At 42.3% G+C, this 18020-nt stretch overlaps 1 protein-coding gene across 1 annotated transcript; it reads right to left on the reverse strand.

Annotated features, from left to right (window-relative positions):
* Positions 1 to 407: 407 nt before the first annotated feature.
* LOC311325192 (myosin heavy chain, fast skeletal muscle-like) lies at positions 408 to 17070 on the reverse strand (the record flags this gene model as incomplete). The annotated part of the gene is made up of 39 exons (XM_084457863.1): positions 408 to 425; positions 584 to 715; positions 1051 to 1146; positions 1302 to 1406; positions 1517 to 1687; positions 1840 to 1965; positions 2050 to 2253; positions 3165 to 3473; positions 3573 to 3697; positions 3846 to 4011; positions 4270 to 4453; positions 4617 to 4813; positions 5080 to 5198; positions 6404 to 6530; positions 6863 to 7252; positions 7494 to 7584; positions 7954 to 8099; positions 8247 to 8423; positions 8561 to 8803; positions 8904 to 9159; positions 9507 to 9643; positions 9792 to 9915; positions 10109 to 10226; positions 10327 to 10414; positions 10637 to 10701; positions 10990 to 11293; positions 11504 to 11674; positions 11922 to 12071; positions 12280 to 12398; positions 13472 to 13610; positions 13743 to 13846; positions 14885 to 14983; positions 15149 to 15212; positions 15424 to 15516; positions 15737 to 15845; positions 16026 to 16053; positions 16299 to 16455; positions 16612 to 16755; positions 16864 to 17070. 39 exons carry the CDS (start codon positions 17068 to 17070, stop codon positions 408 to 410), a joined length of 5802 nt encoding a protein of 1933 aa, XP_084313989.1.
* Positions 17071 to 18020: the final 950 nt, after the last annotated feature.

Raw genomic sequence — 18020 nt, forward strand, 5'->3', positions numbered from 1 at the left:
CCTCCTCATGACTCCAGACCAGAGTCGAAAATGCAGCCCCACCAAACTGAAGCAGCTTGACGGTTTAGTAAGCATTCTGTTTTCATCTGACTGTTGGCTTGGTTTATATCCACCTTCAGTCATTGCAAAACCTTTGGTGATTTATTGATCAACTGTTTCCAGGGTGTATTCTGTGTTTGTAGTTGAAAGTTGAAAAGAGCTGCTTTTACTTGCTGTAGGTGTTTCATGAAGCAATAAAGAAGCTGCAGTAAAGTTGAGTGACCCCATGTCTTTGTTTACACTAGCTGTTCTTGTAACAAATCCACAAATTCATTAAGTGCATTCTTGCTTAATTTATTTCAGAAAATATTCACCATGAAACTCATATTTTATCAGCCATAGTAATGTGTGACAGGCTCTTGTCATGTTTATTCAGCTTCCTTTGCCTGAGAGAAGGAAAGAAAAAAACAAAGAGGGCATAAGTTATCAGCTTATTTTTGCAGAAAGGGTCCAGACAAAATATGCATTTTTGTGAACTATAACGTGAAGTAGTGGTTCCAGTCGGACATGATTCAAGTTTAGCCAACAGCAAACGAACCCTTACCTTTCCAGAGTCACGGCTCTTGGCTCTGAGCTTGTTGACCTGAGACTCAGCGATGTCAGCACGCTCCTCAGCCTCCTCCAGCTCATGCTGAACCTTCCTGAACTTGGACATGTGGCCGTTGGCTTGCTCCTCCTGGGAGATATTGAGAGGAAAACATCAGCATCCCAAAATGCAGTAGTTGCAGAATGACGATCAAGTTGTGTATCTTAGAGAATTTGCATTCTATTCTACTTGGTAGTAAGGTCAAATGCCTATTGTTTCATTCTAAATGATAATGGCTTGATTTGAGGGTGGACTTAAACTTTTGTGACTACTGCACTTTTTCCTTTATAAAGGGCAAACTCAATCAAGCTCAAGTATTTTGACATGAATGGAGCCCCTAGTTAAACGTTTCAATGGAACTCCAAAAGATTTAGATTTCAGGTTAAACCTGCAATGCAGTTTGAACTCTTTAGTGTATGACTTACAGCCTCCTCAGCCTGTCTCTTGTAGGCCTTCACTTTAAGCTGCAGCTTGTCCACAAGGTCCTGAAGTCTGGTCATGTTCTTCTTATCCTCCTCAGTCTAAAGCAGAAATTAAGAAATTATAATATGTGTAAATAACGTGTGTATACACATACACACACACACATTTATGCAAATATATATATACAGTATTATGTTCACATACATATATGATGTCTGTATAATGAGGAGTGTATTGGAGTGTGAGTTGTTACCTGGTATGTCAGCTCCTTGACTCTGCGCTCGTACTTGCGGACTCCCTTGATTGCATCTGCACCTCTTCTCTGTTCAGCATCAATCTCTCCCTCCAGCTCACGCACCTGCATGGAGAACATGAGCTCATTGAGAAGATTTTATCAATTACATGCCATAAAAACATGTTACCCCATTCAAGGAAACTCAGGTAATTCTACCACTGCTATTAACTCACCCTGCTCTCCAGTTTCTGGAGCTGCTTCTTGCCACCCTTCATGGCCAGGTTCTCAGCCTCATCCAGACGGTGCTGAAGGTCCTTAACTGTCACCTCAAGATTCTTCTTCATCCTCTCAAGGTGAGAGCTGGTGTCCTGCTCCTTCTTCAGCTCTTCAGCCATCATGGCTGCCTGCCACCACAGAACACAGCTTGGGTGAGGTGGAGAAGTACTGCTAGGTAAGTCAGCATAGCTGTTATGAGTGGTAAAAGTTGATCGGTTAGCAAACAGTACAGTGTGATGAGGGTGAAAGATGCATACAGATTAAACTTATCCAGACTCACATCAGTGATGGCCTTCTTAGCCTTCTCCTCAGCGTTCCTGGCCTCCTGGACGGTGTCATCCACCTCTCCTTGCACCTGCACCAGGTCACCCTCAAGCTTCTTCTTGCTGTTCAACAGGCTGGTGTTCTGGAAGGATTAAACAATGATACGTTTAAAAATAACTTCCATTATGAATGTTCCATGACTTTATCTGTGTCTGTGTGTTAGCACCTGGGAATGCAGCAGTCCCACTCTCTCACTGGCGTCCACCAGCTCCTGCTCAGCCACTTTGCGGCCTCTCTCTGTCTGCTCAAGAGCCGCTCTCAGCTCCTCAATCTCAGCCACCATCAGACCGTTTCTGCGGTCCACCATTGCTGCCTGCTCCTTCATGTCCTCTGCAGCACGGACAGCATCGTCCAGGTGCAACTGGGCATCCTAGAAACACAGATATGACATTTTATTTACTACACATAATCTAAGTTGTCTAGTACTCTAGCAGCTTTGTCTGTATATGTGTGTGCCTATGGGAAGAAAAAAAACAAGATCAGAATGTATAACAGCAATGTTAAGTCAGTTCTGCTGTACGGCTCAGAAAGCTGGCGAGTTGTTGAGAATGGCATGAAGAAGATCAATGCATTCCACAATGGATGTCTCCGAAGGAAATGTTGCATCTTCTGGCCGGAAAGGATTTCCAATGAGGACCTGTGTAAAAATACAAACTGTCGCAGTGTAGTGCTGGAAATTAAACAGTGCCAGCTCCAATGGCTAGGACATGTCCTCAGAATGGACCAGGACTGTATTCCCAAAGTAGCCTTGAGATAGAACCTGGAAAGAGGAAACAAGGGAGGCCAAAAACAACTTGTCGAAGAACTGTGACCTCTGAAATGAAAATGGCTAACCTAACTTGGGGCAAGGCACAACGTGCTGCACAGGACAGAACCAGATGGAAGCAGATTGTTGCATCCTTATGTTCCTCAAGGAACAAAAAGGATTAAGTATGTAATGGGAAAACATGTTTGGAGAGGTGTGGCCACAGCTGGTTCAACGTGTGCATGCATGCACAAGATCTAATCGTCAACAATGGGCTTTCTTCTATGGCCGTATGGGAATGTGGGCGTACCCAGACCCACAAACCATAAGGGTTGAAGAAGACTGAATTTACCCTGGCAGATGGAATCTTCCTCATGACTAGCTTGTTGCTAGCTCATATCAGGCTCATAGTGCAGACGTTACATACTGTAGCTTTAAATCTAGGATATGATCCAATCTAGGCCAGCATTACTGGACTGAAAGCGGTTTTATTTTCTTCTCTGCAGTGTAATCATTATTATAAAGATTCTCAGTACCTTGAGCTGCCCCTGCACATTCCTCAGCTGCTTCTGGGCCTCTGCTGCTTGGCGGTTAGCGTGGCTCAGCTGGACCTCCATCTCGTTCAGGTCTCCCTCCATCTTCTTCTTCACTCTCAGGGCGTCGTTCCTGCTGCGGACCTCAGAGTCCAGGGTGCTCTGCATGGACTCAACCACCCTCTGGCTGTTCCTCTTGATCTGTTCCATCTCCTCATCCTTCTCTGCCAGCTTCCTGTCCACCTCACCCTTGATCTGGTTCAGCTCCAGCTGCACACGCAGGATCTTGGACTCCTCATGCTCCAATGTTCCCTGAATAAATGGAAGTAATCACTTTGTTATATAAGAACTGTGACGATATTCATTATTTCCAAATGAAACTGTATTCTACTTTTCTAATTTTAGTTTTACCTCAGCCTCCTCCAACGCAGTCTGGATCTCAGACTTCTCTGTCTCCACCGTCTTCTTGGCCTTCTCCAGTTCATGGATGCTCTTGCCAGTCTCTCCGATCTGTTCAGTCAGGTCAGAGATCTCCTCTGTGATTTGAAACAGAAACATTTTACATTAACATAACTAATCCACAGCACAATTGAGTCATTAAATGAGAAACAGTTCCTTCCACTACTTCGGGTTGTTCTGTGGAAAATACCCTTCTAAAAGCATCATGCACTGCATTTAGCTCACGTTGCAAGTTCTTGTTCTCTCTCTTCAGAGTCTCCAGCTGGTCAAGAGCCTCCTCGTAGGAGTTCTTCATCTTGAAGAGTTCTGTGCTGAGAGAACGAGCCTCCTTCTGAGCTCCCTCCAGCTCAGCCTGACCCTCCTCAAACTTCTGCTTCCACTCTGCCAGAACCTACAGTAGGAGGAAGCACATGCGAAAGCAGCCTTTAACACTAATTGCATTTAGAAAATGATAATGACTACATTTGCCATTGAGGTCGTTATGAACCAACAGCACAATAGTAGAATGTGTTAAAATCAAGTCCCTCAACCCTCCAATTGCTGGTTCAGGTTCCTTTCCCTGCCATCCAGTAAAGCATGTGGACCAATGATTGCCAAAAAACTATCATTTCACCTTATTGAAACATAGTTGTGGTATAATCTTTTTCACCTTGTCAAAGTTCCTCTGCTTCTTGTCCAGGTTGGCGGCCAATGCGTTGGCCCTCTCAACGTCAATCATGAGGTCTTCCACCTCTCCCTGCAGCCTCTGCTTGGTCTTCTCCAGAGAGGCACACTTGGAGTTGGTGGCCTCGATGGTCTCCTCAGCCTCCTGGAGACGCTGAGCCAGCTTCTTCCTGTTTGGGACAAAAGAGGCTTTGTGAAGGTGCTCTGTCCTGATCGAAAGTTTATAAGTTCCATAAGTAGCTTTACATCGCGATTCTTCTTAGCAATCTACTTCCCCAACGGGAACGGCATATAATGTCTCTTGGGGAAGGCCTTCTGGTTCCTTTGACTTACTTGGCCTCCTCCAGCTCCTCTGTCCTCTGGATGGCATCCGTCTCATACTTGGATCTCCACTGAGCCACCTCAGAGTTAGCCTTGGACATGCCGCGTTGCAGCTCTGCCTTGGCCTCCTGCTCCTCCTCAAACTGCTCCCTCAGCAGGTCACAGTCATGGCGAGCAGATTGGACACCGTGGGCCAGAGCGTTCTTAGCCTGGGAGGAGAAGAAAACAAGAGAGTGTTCTAGTTCTATTTACTGAAAACTACATAAATGTATACTTTCAAGTTCATATTTCATTGAGTCATCAGAAACTACATGAAATAAGTCGCATACATATAGAATAAAAGCATGACAAACTAAACAAGACACTACAAAAAAGAAGGACTCAATAAGAGACAAACAGTGTGTAATAGTCACATTAAGTCACTGACATAGTTGGTGAACCTGACTCCATAGTTCAACTTGTTTTAGAGCCTCACCTTGACCTCCTCCTCAACAAGCCTCTTGAGCTCCTCAATCTGCTGGGTGTAGGCCTGCTTGCCTCTGGTCAACTGGGACACCAAGGCTTCCTTCTCCTCCAGCTGGCGTCCAAACTCACCTGCAGGGAATGAATGGAGCTCTCATCAGGCAAAGAACATCACAGACATTTTCTATATTGATGCTTTTCCCCCTCTTATACATTAAACTCAATCATGTGGTCCATGCATCTGTATATGGATTTTATGATTCATCAACAGTCTATTATAATTTATATGTGTTATTAATAACATTATCTCTTTTTAAAATGGTTGTAAGGTGCACTTTTATACCGACAATACAGTGCTAAACTCAGCTACCTGGTCAATGGAAGGAGAATTGTTTATTTTGCAGACAGCTTTTGACTTCATTAAGGGCTCACTCCTGGAGCTTAAACTGGTTTTAAATGCAGCTAAAACTAAATATATAGCATGTTCTAGTTAACGCTCCTTTAAGGAAAGTAATTCTATTATCTGCTATTATTATCTTTTATAATGTATTGACGAAAAACTTTTCAAATGCATGTTGACAAAATAACAAAAAAGCTGAGAGTGAAACTTGGGTTCTTGTATAGAAACATCCAAGTATCTTGTGTGACAATTAAGGAAACTTTTAGTAAAATCAACTTTCCTGTCAGTTCTAGACTATGAGCTTGACATGGTTTACCACTCGGCACGTAGTTTTATTACAGGTAATTATTTTAGAACACACCATTGTCACCTGTATCAGTCAGCGGGGTGGCCATCCTTGTCCGCTAGGGGAATGCATCATTTGTACCTGTATGTTTACAAAGCGATCTTACAAAAACTACCTAGTTACCTGACATCACTCATCACATGGTGCTCTGGACATTACCAGACAAGGTCCCAGGACTGGTTGGTTCTTGAGGTCCCTCAAGTCAAAACTGAGCTAGGGAAGACTGCTTTTAGATACTGGACTCCCAGAGCATGGAATGAGCTGCAAGACACTCTTACTAGATACAATACCTCTCAATGGGTGATTGTAAACAAATGATGAATAAAACTGGATTAGATACTTGTGTTTGTTTTAATTAAATTATACATGTTTTATCTCTATGCATTGTTTATTGTTTTTATGATTGTACTTGTTCTGCTTTTTTATGATTGTATTGTGTGTTTGTGTGACCTTTCACTGATTGTTGTAACTAGGGCAACATTGTGAATGAGACCCCTGGTCTCAATGTGTTTCCTCTGGCTAAATAAAGGTTTGAATTGAAAATTGGTAATGAGATGCAATACATCTTTGTTCTTGATTTATTCATTTTACCGTTCTCAGTCAGGAGTCTGGCTCTATGTGCGCTGATGTCAGTGTTCTGGCGAAGATTCTCATCATTCTTAGTCTTGATCTCGCTGAGCTGATCCTCAAGGGTGCGCGCCATCTTCTCTAGATTGCCCTGTGGGTCAAACACCATGTTTACAGACATGGTAAAGGGTTATGCTTTAATTACACTGTCACTTTCGTTTTACATGAATTAATGTATTTTTCTGAGGAGGAAGAGGACAGTGATTCCCTACCATGTATTTGGAATACACACATACTGTATTTGATTGAGTGAGTCTGGTTTGCATTGATAATAATCAGTTGAGCTACAATTACATTAGCTTTTCGCAAGCCTCCTTTGGCACCCTACTATTCTCTTCTATGTTTGAGAACACTGCAGATTTGCCTATACTGCTTGGTGCAGAGACTGCATGTAATATATCAAAATATTGAATTATGACTGACCTTAGCCTTGGCAACTGCTTCCATGTTGGAGGAGAGGTCATCAATCTCCATCTTGTACTCGCTCTTCTCTTTCTCCAGCTTCTGCTTGACGCGCTGCAGGTTGTCGATCTGCTCACCCAGCTCTGCCACACTGTCAGCCTGCTTCTTCCTCAGGGCAGCAGCCGTGGCCTCGTGTTGCAGGGTGGACTCCTCCAGATCACGTCTCAGTTTCTGGAACTCAGCCTCACGCTTCTTGTTCATCTCAATCTGAGAAGCAGTGGCGCCTCCTGCTTCCTCCAGCCTCTCGCTGATCTCTTCAAGTTCCCTGGACAGATCAGCCCTCTGCTTCTCCACCTTGGCCCTGGCAGCACGCTCAGCCTCGATCTCCTCCTCCAGCTCCTCAATACGAGCCTAAAGTAGAGATTAAATACTCTTAAGTACTCTTCTCACGAATCATGGCTGCCAAAGAAATTCCTTTAACTCTTTAATTCTGGTCTTCAGTAGGAGACAGGGGGTAAATAAGGGTGAAGTCAACCCAAAGTCAAACCGGCTGAACGTCTCAGAAGCAAGGACAGCGCTATCAAATGTAGGATTATTTTTTCTGGAATCATAATGATCATGACTGTAATAGGGCTCAGTAACTACACGGTACCTGAAGTTCCTTGATCTTCTTCTGCAGCTGGGCTCCCAGAGACTGCTCATCCTCAATCTTGCTGAGGAGCTGGCTGGTCTCAAAGTCCTTCCTATGGAGCACAAAGGAATCAATGACAAACATTTAGTTACTGTGTTATTGTGAGGGCGGAGTCCAACCATTCACTACACCAGGGGTCTACGACCATTTTGATGTGACGTGTTAGTTGCCTGTGTCCTGGGTGATATCATTTCTGACAACATTTAGTAAGGGCCAAGGGACAAAAAGTACCATCACAATAGGGCAGCTTGTCCAAGAACATGACCAAATTGACTGTTGCAGTGCATTTATATTGGTCGCACAAATTTACGATTTTGAAATTTTGTAATTCAAAACTAAAGCCACTTTCATTGTAATGATGGTTGGAATTCAAGTTAATTCAATCTATCTCAAATGATCTCTGAAAAGTATTTGTACTTACTTCTTGATCTTCTCATCAGACTGCTGCTTGTCATTCTCCAGGTCCATGATGGATTCCTGGGCCAGTTTCAGGTCTCCCTCCAGCTTTCTCTTGGTTCTCTCCAGGTCCATACGGAGCTTCTTCTCTTGCTCCAGAGAACCTTCCAGCTGGAGAAAAAAACACATGATTTTCACTCATCTTTGGTGATAACAAGTTAATATTGATAACATTCATGAGGATAACAATAAGTGATTCATGAAGAGGCATAGTTAGAACTGCCCCTAATGTGCAAGACATCCTCTAAGATGACTCACGTCGTCGACTTGCTGTTCCAGCTTGGTCTTGGCCTTGGTCAGAGTGTTGACTTTGTCCTCCTCTGCCTGCAGGTCATCCAGTGTCTGCTGGTGGGCCTCTTGCAGGGCTTTCTTCTCCTTGGTCAACTTGGCAACGCTCTCGTCTTGGGCGGCCATCTCCTCTGTCAGGTTTTTAACCTGGACAAGACAAGAACGAAAGGAGATTATGGTCAGTTCATGATTTGGGAATAGAAGAGCTTAACTTCATTACTGTTTGGCTGTGTTTTTGAACAAACTACTGCTTTGCTATTGAAAAGATTTTGACATGTTGAAACCTTGTTCTCAGTGGCGTGTTTCTCCTTCTCCACTTTGGCCAAGGTAAGCTCCAGATCGTCAATGTCCTTCTTCAGCTCAGAGCACTCATCCTCCAGTTTCCTCTTCTTGGCCGTCAGCTCTGCGTTCATCTCCTCTTCATCCTCCAGCCTCTCGGTTGTCTCTTTGAGTTTGGCCTCCAGCTGGATCTTGCTCTTGATTAGACCCTCGCATCTCTCCTCAGCATCGTTCAGATTCTCTGCTTCCTAGGAGGCAAACACAGTGGAGAAAAGATCAGTGTTCATTTCTGTTCGATATTGGTGGTTATTTTTGAATGCATGTGCTTGTGTACTGTAGCTCACTCACAGATGCAACTGCAAGAGCCAGATCGTTCTTCTCCTGCAGCATGGACACCATTTTCTCCTCCAGCTCCTTCTTGCGAGCTTCAGACTTGGTGAGGGCGACTTTGCATTTCTCATAATCCTCCTTCATGTTGGCAAGCTCCTTCTCTGTCTCAGCACTCTGCAGAAGAGGCTTGATCTTGTAGTACACCTTCATCCATGGCCAGTGCTTAACATTCATGAATGAGCGGATATTGTACTGGATGGTGTAGACGGACTCTCTGATCACAAGAAAGAGCAGCACAGTGAATGTTAAGGTCAATACACATTGGATCTGATGTGATGAATGCAATCTATCCTCTGATACCAGTATGTATATATAATGTGTCTTTAGATATGTAAAATATTTCCATCAAAATTACCATTAAAGTTAAAATCCTAACACCAGGGATGATAATATTTTGGTAATTCACAACATTGTCATATTGTAGTACAATATATTTTCTGTTGGCATAAGTAGCAGTAGGAGTAGGATTACTTTATTGATCCCTAACGGGAGAAATTGCACAAATAATTTGAGGTTTGTGGTAAAACAAAGGTTAAAAAGACATTATAAGCTCCCTCTCACCTCCTCTCCATCATCTTCACAAACTCCCTCCTCATCAGGTAACCGCGGGCGAGAGCCTGTGTCATGGTTACCAGAGCAGCAAGCTTCTCATCTCTCATCTCCTCAAGGACACCCAGTAGACCAGCTTTGAAGAACACCTGAGGCACAGGTAGAATACACAGATGAAGTAAACAAGGTGAAAGTAGAACACAAAGTTGAGTTTAATTTGATGGAATGGGTGAAATGCTATTGTGTTGGGTGTTTGTTGTTGCTTGTATTTCGTAACCTGAATATGTGGTATCTTACCTTGGTGTGTCCAAACTTGTATTCCTCATGATTCACATCAATTGACCCAAGCAACTTCTCAGAAGCCTTCTTGTTGTCAATGAACTGGCCTTCGGGGATGACACTGGCATTCAATACTTTGTATCTGTGTAGAGAGAAATATTGAATATTGATTAGTTTGGTTTTAAATGTTAAGGATGAAAAGGTGTTTGTGGGAGTGCATACATGTAGGGTATGTTTGTGTGTGTATTCATGTGCAAATGTGCATGTGCCTTTCTACATGAACTTTGTGTTTTTGTATGTGTTAGTGCACAACGTTTGTGTGTGTGTATCTGTACCTTTGCTTGAAGTCAGCATAGACGATTCTGCTGGGGAAGCCCTTTCTGCAGATCCTAATACCCTCCAGCACACCGTTACACCTCAGCTGGTGGATAACCAGGAAGTTCTCCATCAGACCTGGAAACAAAAGATAATTATGATTTTTTCTGTTTTTAGAAATTAAGATTTCATTTAAATTTAGAAGTAAAATAATTTGTAAAATGTGATGTTGGTATACCTGGAGTCTTAGACTCATTGGGGATCAGGCAACGCACAAAATGAGGGTGAGTGCTCCTCAAGTTGGTCATCAGCTTGCCCAAGTTCTCCTGTAAGGGTGTTCCAAAGGACAGTTTTCTCAGATACCATTGATAATGGAGTTGACGAGCTAGATTGCAACTAGACCTAATTAGCTAATTAGTTGATTCTGTAAAAACATTTCAATATAAAGTATGTAAAGATTAGTAGCTTGTTATGAATAACCATTAGACAAAATCATGGCATAAAACATCACAAATGTACCTTGAAATTAGATAGAAAAGTTCACTCACTCTGAACTGAGAGGACACAGTCTGCATGGAACCTCCCTTCTTCTTGCCTCCTTTCTTTGAAGTGTCTATGAGTATCACGAGTTAGAGAATAATACATGATAATGTGATACAATATTTATATTTAAGTACTGTTAAGTTTCCTTTTAATTCACAAACAATTAATTAGATGTATATAATGCATTAACTTGTTTAAAAACATATTCTGTTCCTATACACTATACTTCAAGTTCCTATACACAAATATTTTCACTCTGAACACTTGAGATTGTTATCTCACTTACTTCAAAGTGACCGTTATGGGAAAAAAGTTTCTTATATCCATTTTGCTTTGAGGGGATTGAAAATGTACAAACCTTCAGGTGGAGCAGCAACGTAGATAACGGTCATCACTTTTACTGAGGACTTCTGGTACAGCTGAAGCACAGAGTCGTTCAGGGGGTCCTTGTTCTTGTCCAGCCAGCCACAGATGTTGTAGTCCACTGTACCTGCGTAGTGGACCAGGGAGAAGTGGGCCTCGACTTTTCCCTTTCCAGGTTTAGGCTTCTCAAAGGCCCTGTTCTTGCCAAGATGCTGATCGTACAGCTTGTTCTTGAAGGTAGTGTCTGAAGCCTTGGGGAACATGCACTCCTCTTCAAGGATGGAGAAAATGCCCATCGGCTGTGTAAGAAACACATTTTGATCAATCATGTGTCTGTTTACATACAACAAACTAGTGCCTTGTCCAAATGTGTCCGATATTTATGTATAAATTACAGAATTGTATTACCAATATGATAATATCTGTGATTATTATGATACTATTCAGTTGCTTCAAAGTGTACCAACTATACTTGCAAAGCCCAAAACATGTAGTGTTATAGTTTTCACCTTCTCAATAAGCTCAATGCAGGCAGCCAAGTCCATGCCAAAGTCAATGAATTCCCAGATGATGCCCTCCTTCTTGTACTCCTCTTGCTCCAGGACGAACATGGTGTGGTTGAAGAACTGTTGCAGTTTCTCATTGGTGAAGTTGATGCACAGCTGCTCCATGCTGTTGTACTGTAGAAGCACAGTTTGAGAGATCATCTTTGTTTAGATACCCTCCATATATTGATTATTTATCTTGACTTTATTTACTCATAATTAATTAGGGTAGATCAGACACTTTCTGTACTCATGTATAACAAACAAAAAAAAAAGAAGAAGAGCAAATTGTTCACTTATGAGTTCATTAATAATAAGACAGGATTTATTTGACCAAATATGGTCAAAAGCCTGAACAATCCCATAGCAATACCAAACTCACGTCAAAGATCTCAAAACCGGCAATGTCGAGCACGCCGATGAAGAAGTTCCTTGCTTGCTTGGTGTCCAACATCGAGTTGATGCGGATGACCATCCACAAGAACATCCTCTCATAGATGGACTTGGCCAGAGCGCTCACTGAATTATTCACCTGTGTAATGACAATGCCATGAGTTGGTTCCACTTTATTACACTAATGTACTTTATCTTATAGTCTGCTTATTGCCTTCTATTGATTCTAGAAGAACTATGGGAAAATGAAAAGGACCATTCCAGTTACTTTGCAACAGCATATATTGAGTATTTAAAGAAATAAGCAGTAAACTATTTTCTTTCAGCAAATGTGTACCTCCCCTTACCTGAGGCACTGTCTGACCCTTGGTCACATACTCATTGCCGACCTTCACTCTGGGGTAGCACAGGGCTTTCAGCATGTCAGCTGAGTTCATACCCAGAAGGTAGCAGATTTTATCAGCCACTAGAGGGAGAGAGGAGTAAATAGAGTTTGAGGAGGGATACAATGATCACCATTTAATTATTACCTCCACCCTGGCGACAGCGCATGGTGAGAGGTAATGTTTTCAGTGGCATTTGTGGGTGGGTGCTTGCTTGTGTTTGTTTATTTGTCTGTTAGCAGGATTATGCAAAAACTACTGGACCGATTTTCACGAAACTCGGTGGATGGGTGTAGTGTGGTCCAACATTTTGGAGTGGATCTGAATCACGGGGCGGGTCCACGAGCTGCCCAAACACGGCCGGCCTTTCACCACCATTCATTTTTTGGACCAGGATTACACAAAAACTACTGGACCGATTTTCATGAAACTCACAGGGCGGGTCCACAGGCCGCCCAAACACAGCCAGGCAGGCCATTCACGTAGGCTCAGGACCGCTTATTTCTCCAGGGTAAAAATAAGCGGGGGAACTCCGCCCGTTTATTTCCCAGCAGGATTACACAAAAACTACCTGACCAATTTTCATGAACCTTGGCGAAGGGGTGTAGCATGGGTTGAATTAGTAACCGTTACATTTTGGAGCAGATCCAAATCACGGCCTGGATCCACAAATGAAAAAAAAAAATAGAACGGATGCAGCTCCCTGTGTGGGGGCGCTAGACACACAAGGTTTGAACTGGGGTGTGCGGTGGGAGAGCACGGAGTGCACCGCACTACCGACCACCGGCTGCGACGCAAGGGAGGCGCCACAGAGCCGCCCAAACACAGCTGTCCATTCACTTCCAGTCATTTTTTGGACTGAGGCATTTATTTATCCAGGCTAAAAAAGAGCGAGGGAAGTCTGACGACTTGGGCTTAGGAGCCAAAAATTTATTCTCAATGGGGGGGTTTTGACGTGCATAAAGTTTGTGACCTAATAATTGCAGCAATACCAAACATGTCCTGTTCGCACGCACGTGTGCGCGCACACAGCCATGAAATGCATTCATGGGCGGAGGTCTGTGCTCCCCAGGCACCATTTCTAGTTAAATATCAAGTAGAAAGATAGAATTTGATAGAGATTTTTGAGGAACCTGGGACTTGAAGTGGGACTCACCCTCTGTGCCATCTGGCTCAGCCTGCTCCTCACGCTGCTTCTGCTTGAAGTGCATGTTGCCATGTTGCATGACAGCACCAGTCAGCTTGTAGATGCTCTGCTTGTCTTCAAGGGTGAAGCCCAAGATGTCAATAGCTTCCTGGAGGAGGAAGTTAATGTTAGATGTAAACAAGTAAGATCAACTCAAGTGTGCCAGGTGGAGGGACTTAATGACTGCATTTATGCTACGCCTTTTATTTTCAAGTGTTGTATTGTACTTTCAGTGACTCACGTCTGTGGCGTCCAGCTCCACGTTGTCATCGATACTGGCCACAGTGATCTGACCCTGGCTGATCATGGGGTAGTCATAGGGGTTGGTGGTGATGAGTGTCATTTCTGTGGAGAACCAAGAATGAAAATCAGCTTGTATAAAACTATAATGCAACTATAAGCACTGCTTGCTGAATATGTGCCAGAATACCATACCACTTTATTTGTAGAGCACATTTAAAAACAACAAAGTTGACCAAAGTGCTGTACAAGTCAAACAACAATAACACACAAAGAGCACATAATAAAACATGCAGTACGTCACATGAAAAAGGACAAGTCTCTTAGGCTATGCCAATATGTATCCTCAACCTGGATCGAAGCCTGGCTTCATCAATGCTGCACCTTTCTACCTGCAACACCAGTGGATCTTAAACTCAAAACACCCTTTACTGCAGCAGCATATTGGTACACAGGGCTGTTCATCTCTACACACTAGACAGTAATTAGCCTGCTCAGGTGTAACTAAAAGCTATTTTGCCAACATACAGTACTGTAGCAATTAGCCTGTTCAGATGTATTCCAAAGCTCTTACGCCAGTGTTTTTCCCACACAAATGTGTTGTAACTCGTTCCCCTACTTCAGGGAACTGTAGTCATGCACTCTACCATCCGCTCAGTGCATCGCTACCTTGGGTTACAATAGACAATGTTATGATTATGAATAAATAATATAACAACTAGGCTATATACTGTACATTATAATATCTATAGTATATATGTATATTTATATATATATATGTAAATATATTCGTAAATATATATCAGTAAATAAAGGGTATTGCAGACACAGTTCTGCCGAGTATGACAGATCTGCTGATTGAACATCAAGATCGAGGCTCTGCTAAGGGATTATTATTTAGTGTCTTTCATCTTCCATCTGATTTTACATGAACTATGGCACTCTATCCCTGTTTTTATGGTCATGTTAGGTCTATTTTTATGTGAAGCGCTATTGCATATCATTTCTTTATTGCAAAGAAATTTGAGCTGCATTTTTGTATGAAAGGTGATATACAAACGTAATTATTAAAGTTTATTATTAGTATTAGTAGTAGTAGTAGTAGTAGTGGGCACTGTTTCTCTGCACTCTGCTTCATCTTACCAACAATCTCAGGCTTGTGGTTGGTCATCATCTGGTAGAAGATGTGGTAGCCTCTCTCATCGGGCAGCTGGAAGCTCACTCTGGACTTCTCCAGCAGGTCTGGAGGGAGAGAGAGAGAGGGAAGGAGAGAGAGAGAGAGCAATTTGAATCTGAAGTAGGAAACCAAAAGTCATAGTAATTTTTTGTCTATATTTAGGCCAACAATCTGGTGTAATATCCTTGTGTATTTAGTGAAGAACTGAGAAGCAATCCAAGCCAACTTACAAGTTTCAATGTCAGCACTGGCCAGTTTGCCGGTATTTTGGAAGTGAATCCTGATGAATTTACCCTAATGTACAGCATGGAGAAATACCAGAGGGTCAGAAAATAAATACAATTGCCAGAATAGCACACAGTATTTACACTTTGATTTACAACATTTTGGCAATTACAGTACTGCTACAGTACTGCTGGTAGTATGCTGTACTATATCATCATAATAGGGAATGTATTAGAAAGAGCATGTGCTATAATATATAACCTTGTCCCTCCAAACTTACAAAGCGAGACGAATTGTCGTTCCTCACTGTCTTGGCATTACCATAAGCCTCCAGCAGAGGGTTAGCTGCAATGATCTGATCCTCAAGGGAACCCTGAGAGAAAAGAGCACGTTGGTCAGTTACATTGTAACTCAGTAGGCAGGCCAAGGACAGCTGTGAACAGCATAACACGGCCACAGTACTGAAACCTGGAACAGTCTAGCAGCCAGAAAATAACCCACAATGTTCCCTGAAAAAACGAATGACCTTTTGGTAGCTGTCTCTCTTTCATAACTGCAGGGCCACTGCCACCCCAGAAATTCTGAGGACTTGCCTTAATTTTGCCAGTCTCCTTCTTCTTTTCACCCCCAGATACAGCAATGGTGGCAAAGAACTGGATGACACGCTTAGTGTTGACAGTCTTTCCAGCACCGGATTCTCCACTGGTTTATGGAATAGAAAATTGGTTTATTTTAGTCATTTTCAAATAAAAGTATTGGCAAATGTCTCAAGATAGGCATTATCATATAATTAAAGTATTACAGTGAAACACTTGATTCTGACTACAAACTGCTAAGTTCTAACAAACTAATAATCAATTCAAAATTGCATGTTAAACTTACGTGATCAAGATAGACTGGTTCTCCCTGTCTGCAAGTAAAGAAATATGTAAGAGGTGTCAAGAATAGCATCATCATGAAGTACATACATCATATCAACCTCTCCTCCCATCCATCCATCCATCCATATATCCACCCATCCATCCATCTATCCACCCATCCATCCATCATCCATCCATCCATCTATTCACCTCGCCATCTATCAGCCTATTCATTAACCCATCCCTCCATACTGTATATCCATCCCTTCATCCATCCATCAATGATTGTTCGTACCAGTCAACATGTTCTGGAAGGCGTTGTCAGAGACAGAGAAGATGTGGGGTGGAGCCTCCATACGCTTCTTCCCTCTGTAGGCGTTGACCACTACCATGTCGTACACAGGGAGCCACTTGTAGGGGTTCACCGTGGCACAGAAGAGCCCAGAGTAGGTCTGCATCAGAAGGGATTGAGACAGGACATTAGACACATTATGGTGCATGCAGGGTTTACAGATATTAAAAGATATATAGCAGGCAACATGCAGTATAGATATAAGAATGCAATTATGGGATATATTTGTGCAGGTGTATGTCTGTGTCTTTCTTACGTAGATCATCCATGCTGCATAACGCTCTTTGAGGTTATACAGGACAGAAGCTTCATTGAGGTAGGTCATCATGGCCATGTCCTCAATCTTGTCAAACTTAGGGGGGTTCATTTCGAAGATCTCCTCATCTTTGACGGTTTTCGTCTTAAATTAAGAAATAAAGCCAAAACTAGTTTCAACTGAAACAATTCACTAAACATGTTAATTCTGTACAATTGCAACCCAACTGAACACGTCAGTTTATAGACTTACCTCCTTAGACAGTTCCATTTCCACCTCAACCTTCCCAGCGTCCCTTTTGAGAATCTTTGCCTTGAGGTACAGCTCTACCTTGTCGCTCACAAAGCAGGCATTCTTAGCATCAAATGGCCTGCTCTGAGCCTCAATCCTCTCCTTCTCACCCTTACGAAGGTAGATGGCGGCTGGGCCGTACTGGGCCATCTCCGCGTCTGTACTCATGGTGGCGGTTTACTGGAAGAAAAAGATAACGCATAAACATGAGAAAAATTAGAAATATATTTGCCTTGAATGGTGCACACTACAGATGAGTGTTATCACATCAACAATGATTATATGTTGGCCATATAAATGGCATACAAAAGGCAGGCCAACTAATAGGATTAAGTCAAATAAAAAAATAAAAAAGATTGATAATATGGAACAAACCGTGTAATTTTTGTTGGATAACTCTCTCCAGTCAGTTCATATAAACTCCTCAAAAATAGTTTGGAAATGTTATTTTGGTTAATTATTTCTCCCCTTTAATAATACCAATTGGTATTTTTATGCCTCCGCCAGGCGATAGCCTTTTTTCCTTATTACTGTGGGAGAGTGCAATCATCCAATCCACCAAGCAACTCAAAACAACAGTGAATACCAACAGAAGAATATTGCAGGGGATTTTGGCACTTTTTCTTTGGGTGCTACCCACACGTTTAGCTATGTTGCTCATTCCACTAATGCACGATCCTTACAAGTTGTACCTCATTGTAAAGGTGACTAATCAGGCTTTCCAACAAAACAAAATACAATACCAATTGGTATTATTAAAGGGGAGAAATAATCGACCAAAATAACGTTTCCGAACTATTTTTGAGGAGATTAGTTCAGATTAAATCCTGTCCTTTAACTTTAAATTGTCTGCACTAGTATGTAGCATTACAACATCTCACCTTGTCTTCCCCTCCCAGATGAAACAATACCTTAGTCGACACTGGAAAAGATTTGGATGTTGTGAGTAAACACACGACTTAACCCAAAAACACAACTTAAATTACATACATAATTCAAATGAAACAATTTTTTTCACAGACAGGGCTTAGATTAAGCCAGGAGTAGACCTTCATGTGGACTAGTTAAACTAAGACATTTAAGTAGCTTGCATGCATGTGGCATAACTTTGGCTTAGT

The sequence above is a fragment of the Borostomias antarcticus genome (genome assembly GCF_949987555.1).
Source record: "Borostomias antarcticus genome assembly, chromosome: 24".
In the NCBI taxonomy this organism is placed as follows: domain Eukaryota; kingdom Metazoa; phylum Chordata; class Actinopteri; order Stomiiformes; family Stomiidae; genus Borostomias; species Borostomias antarcticus.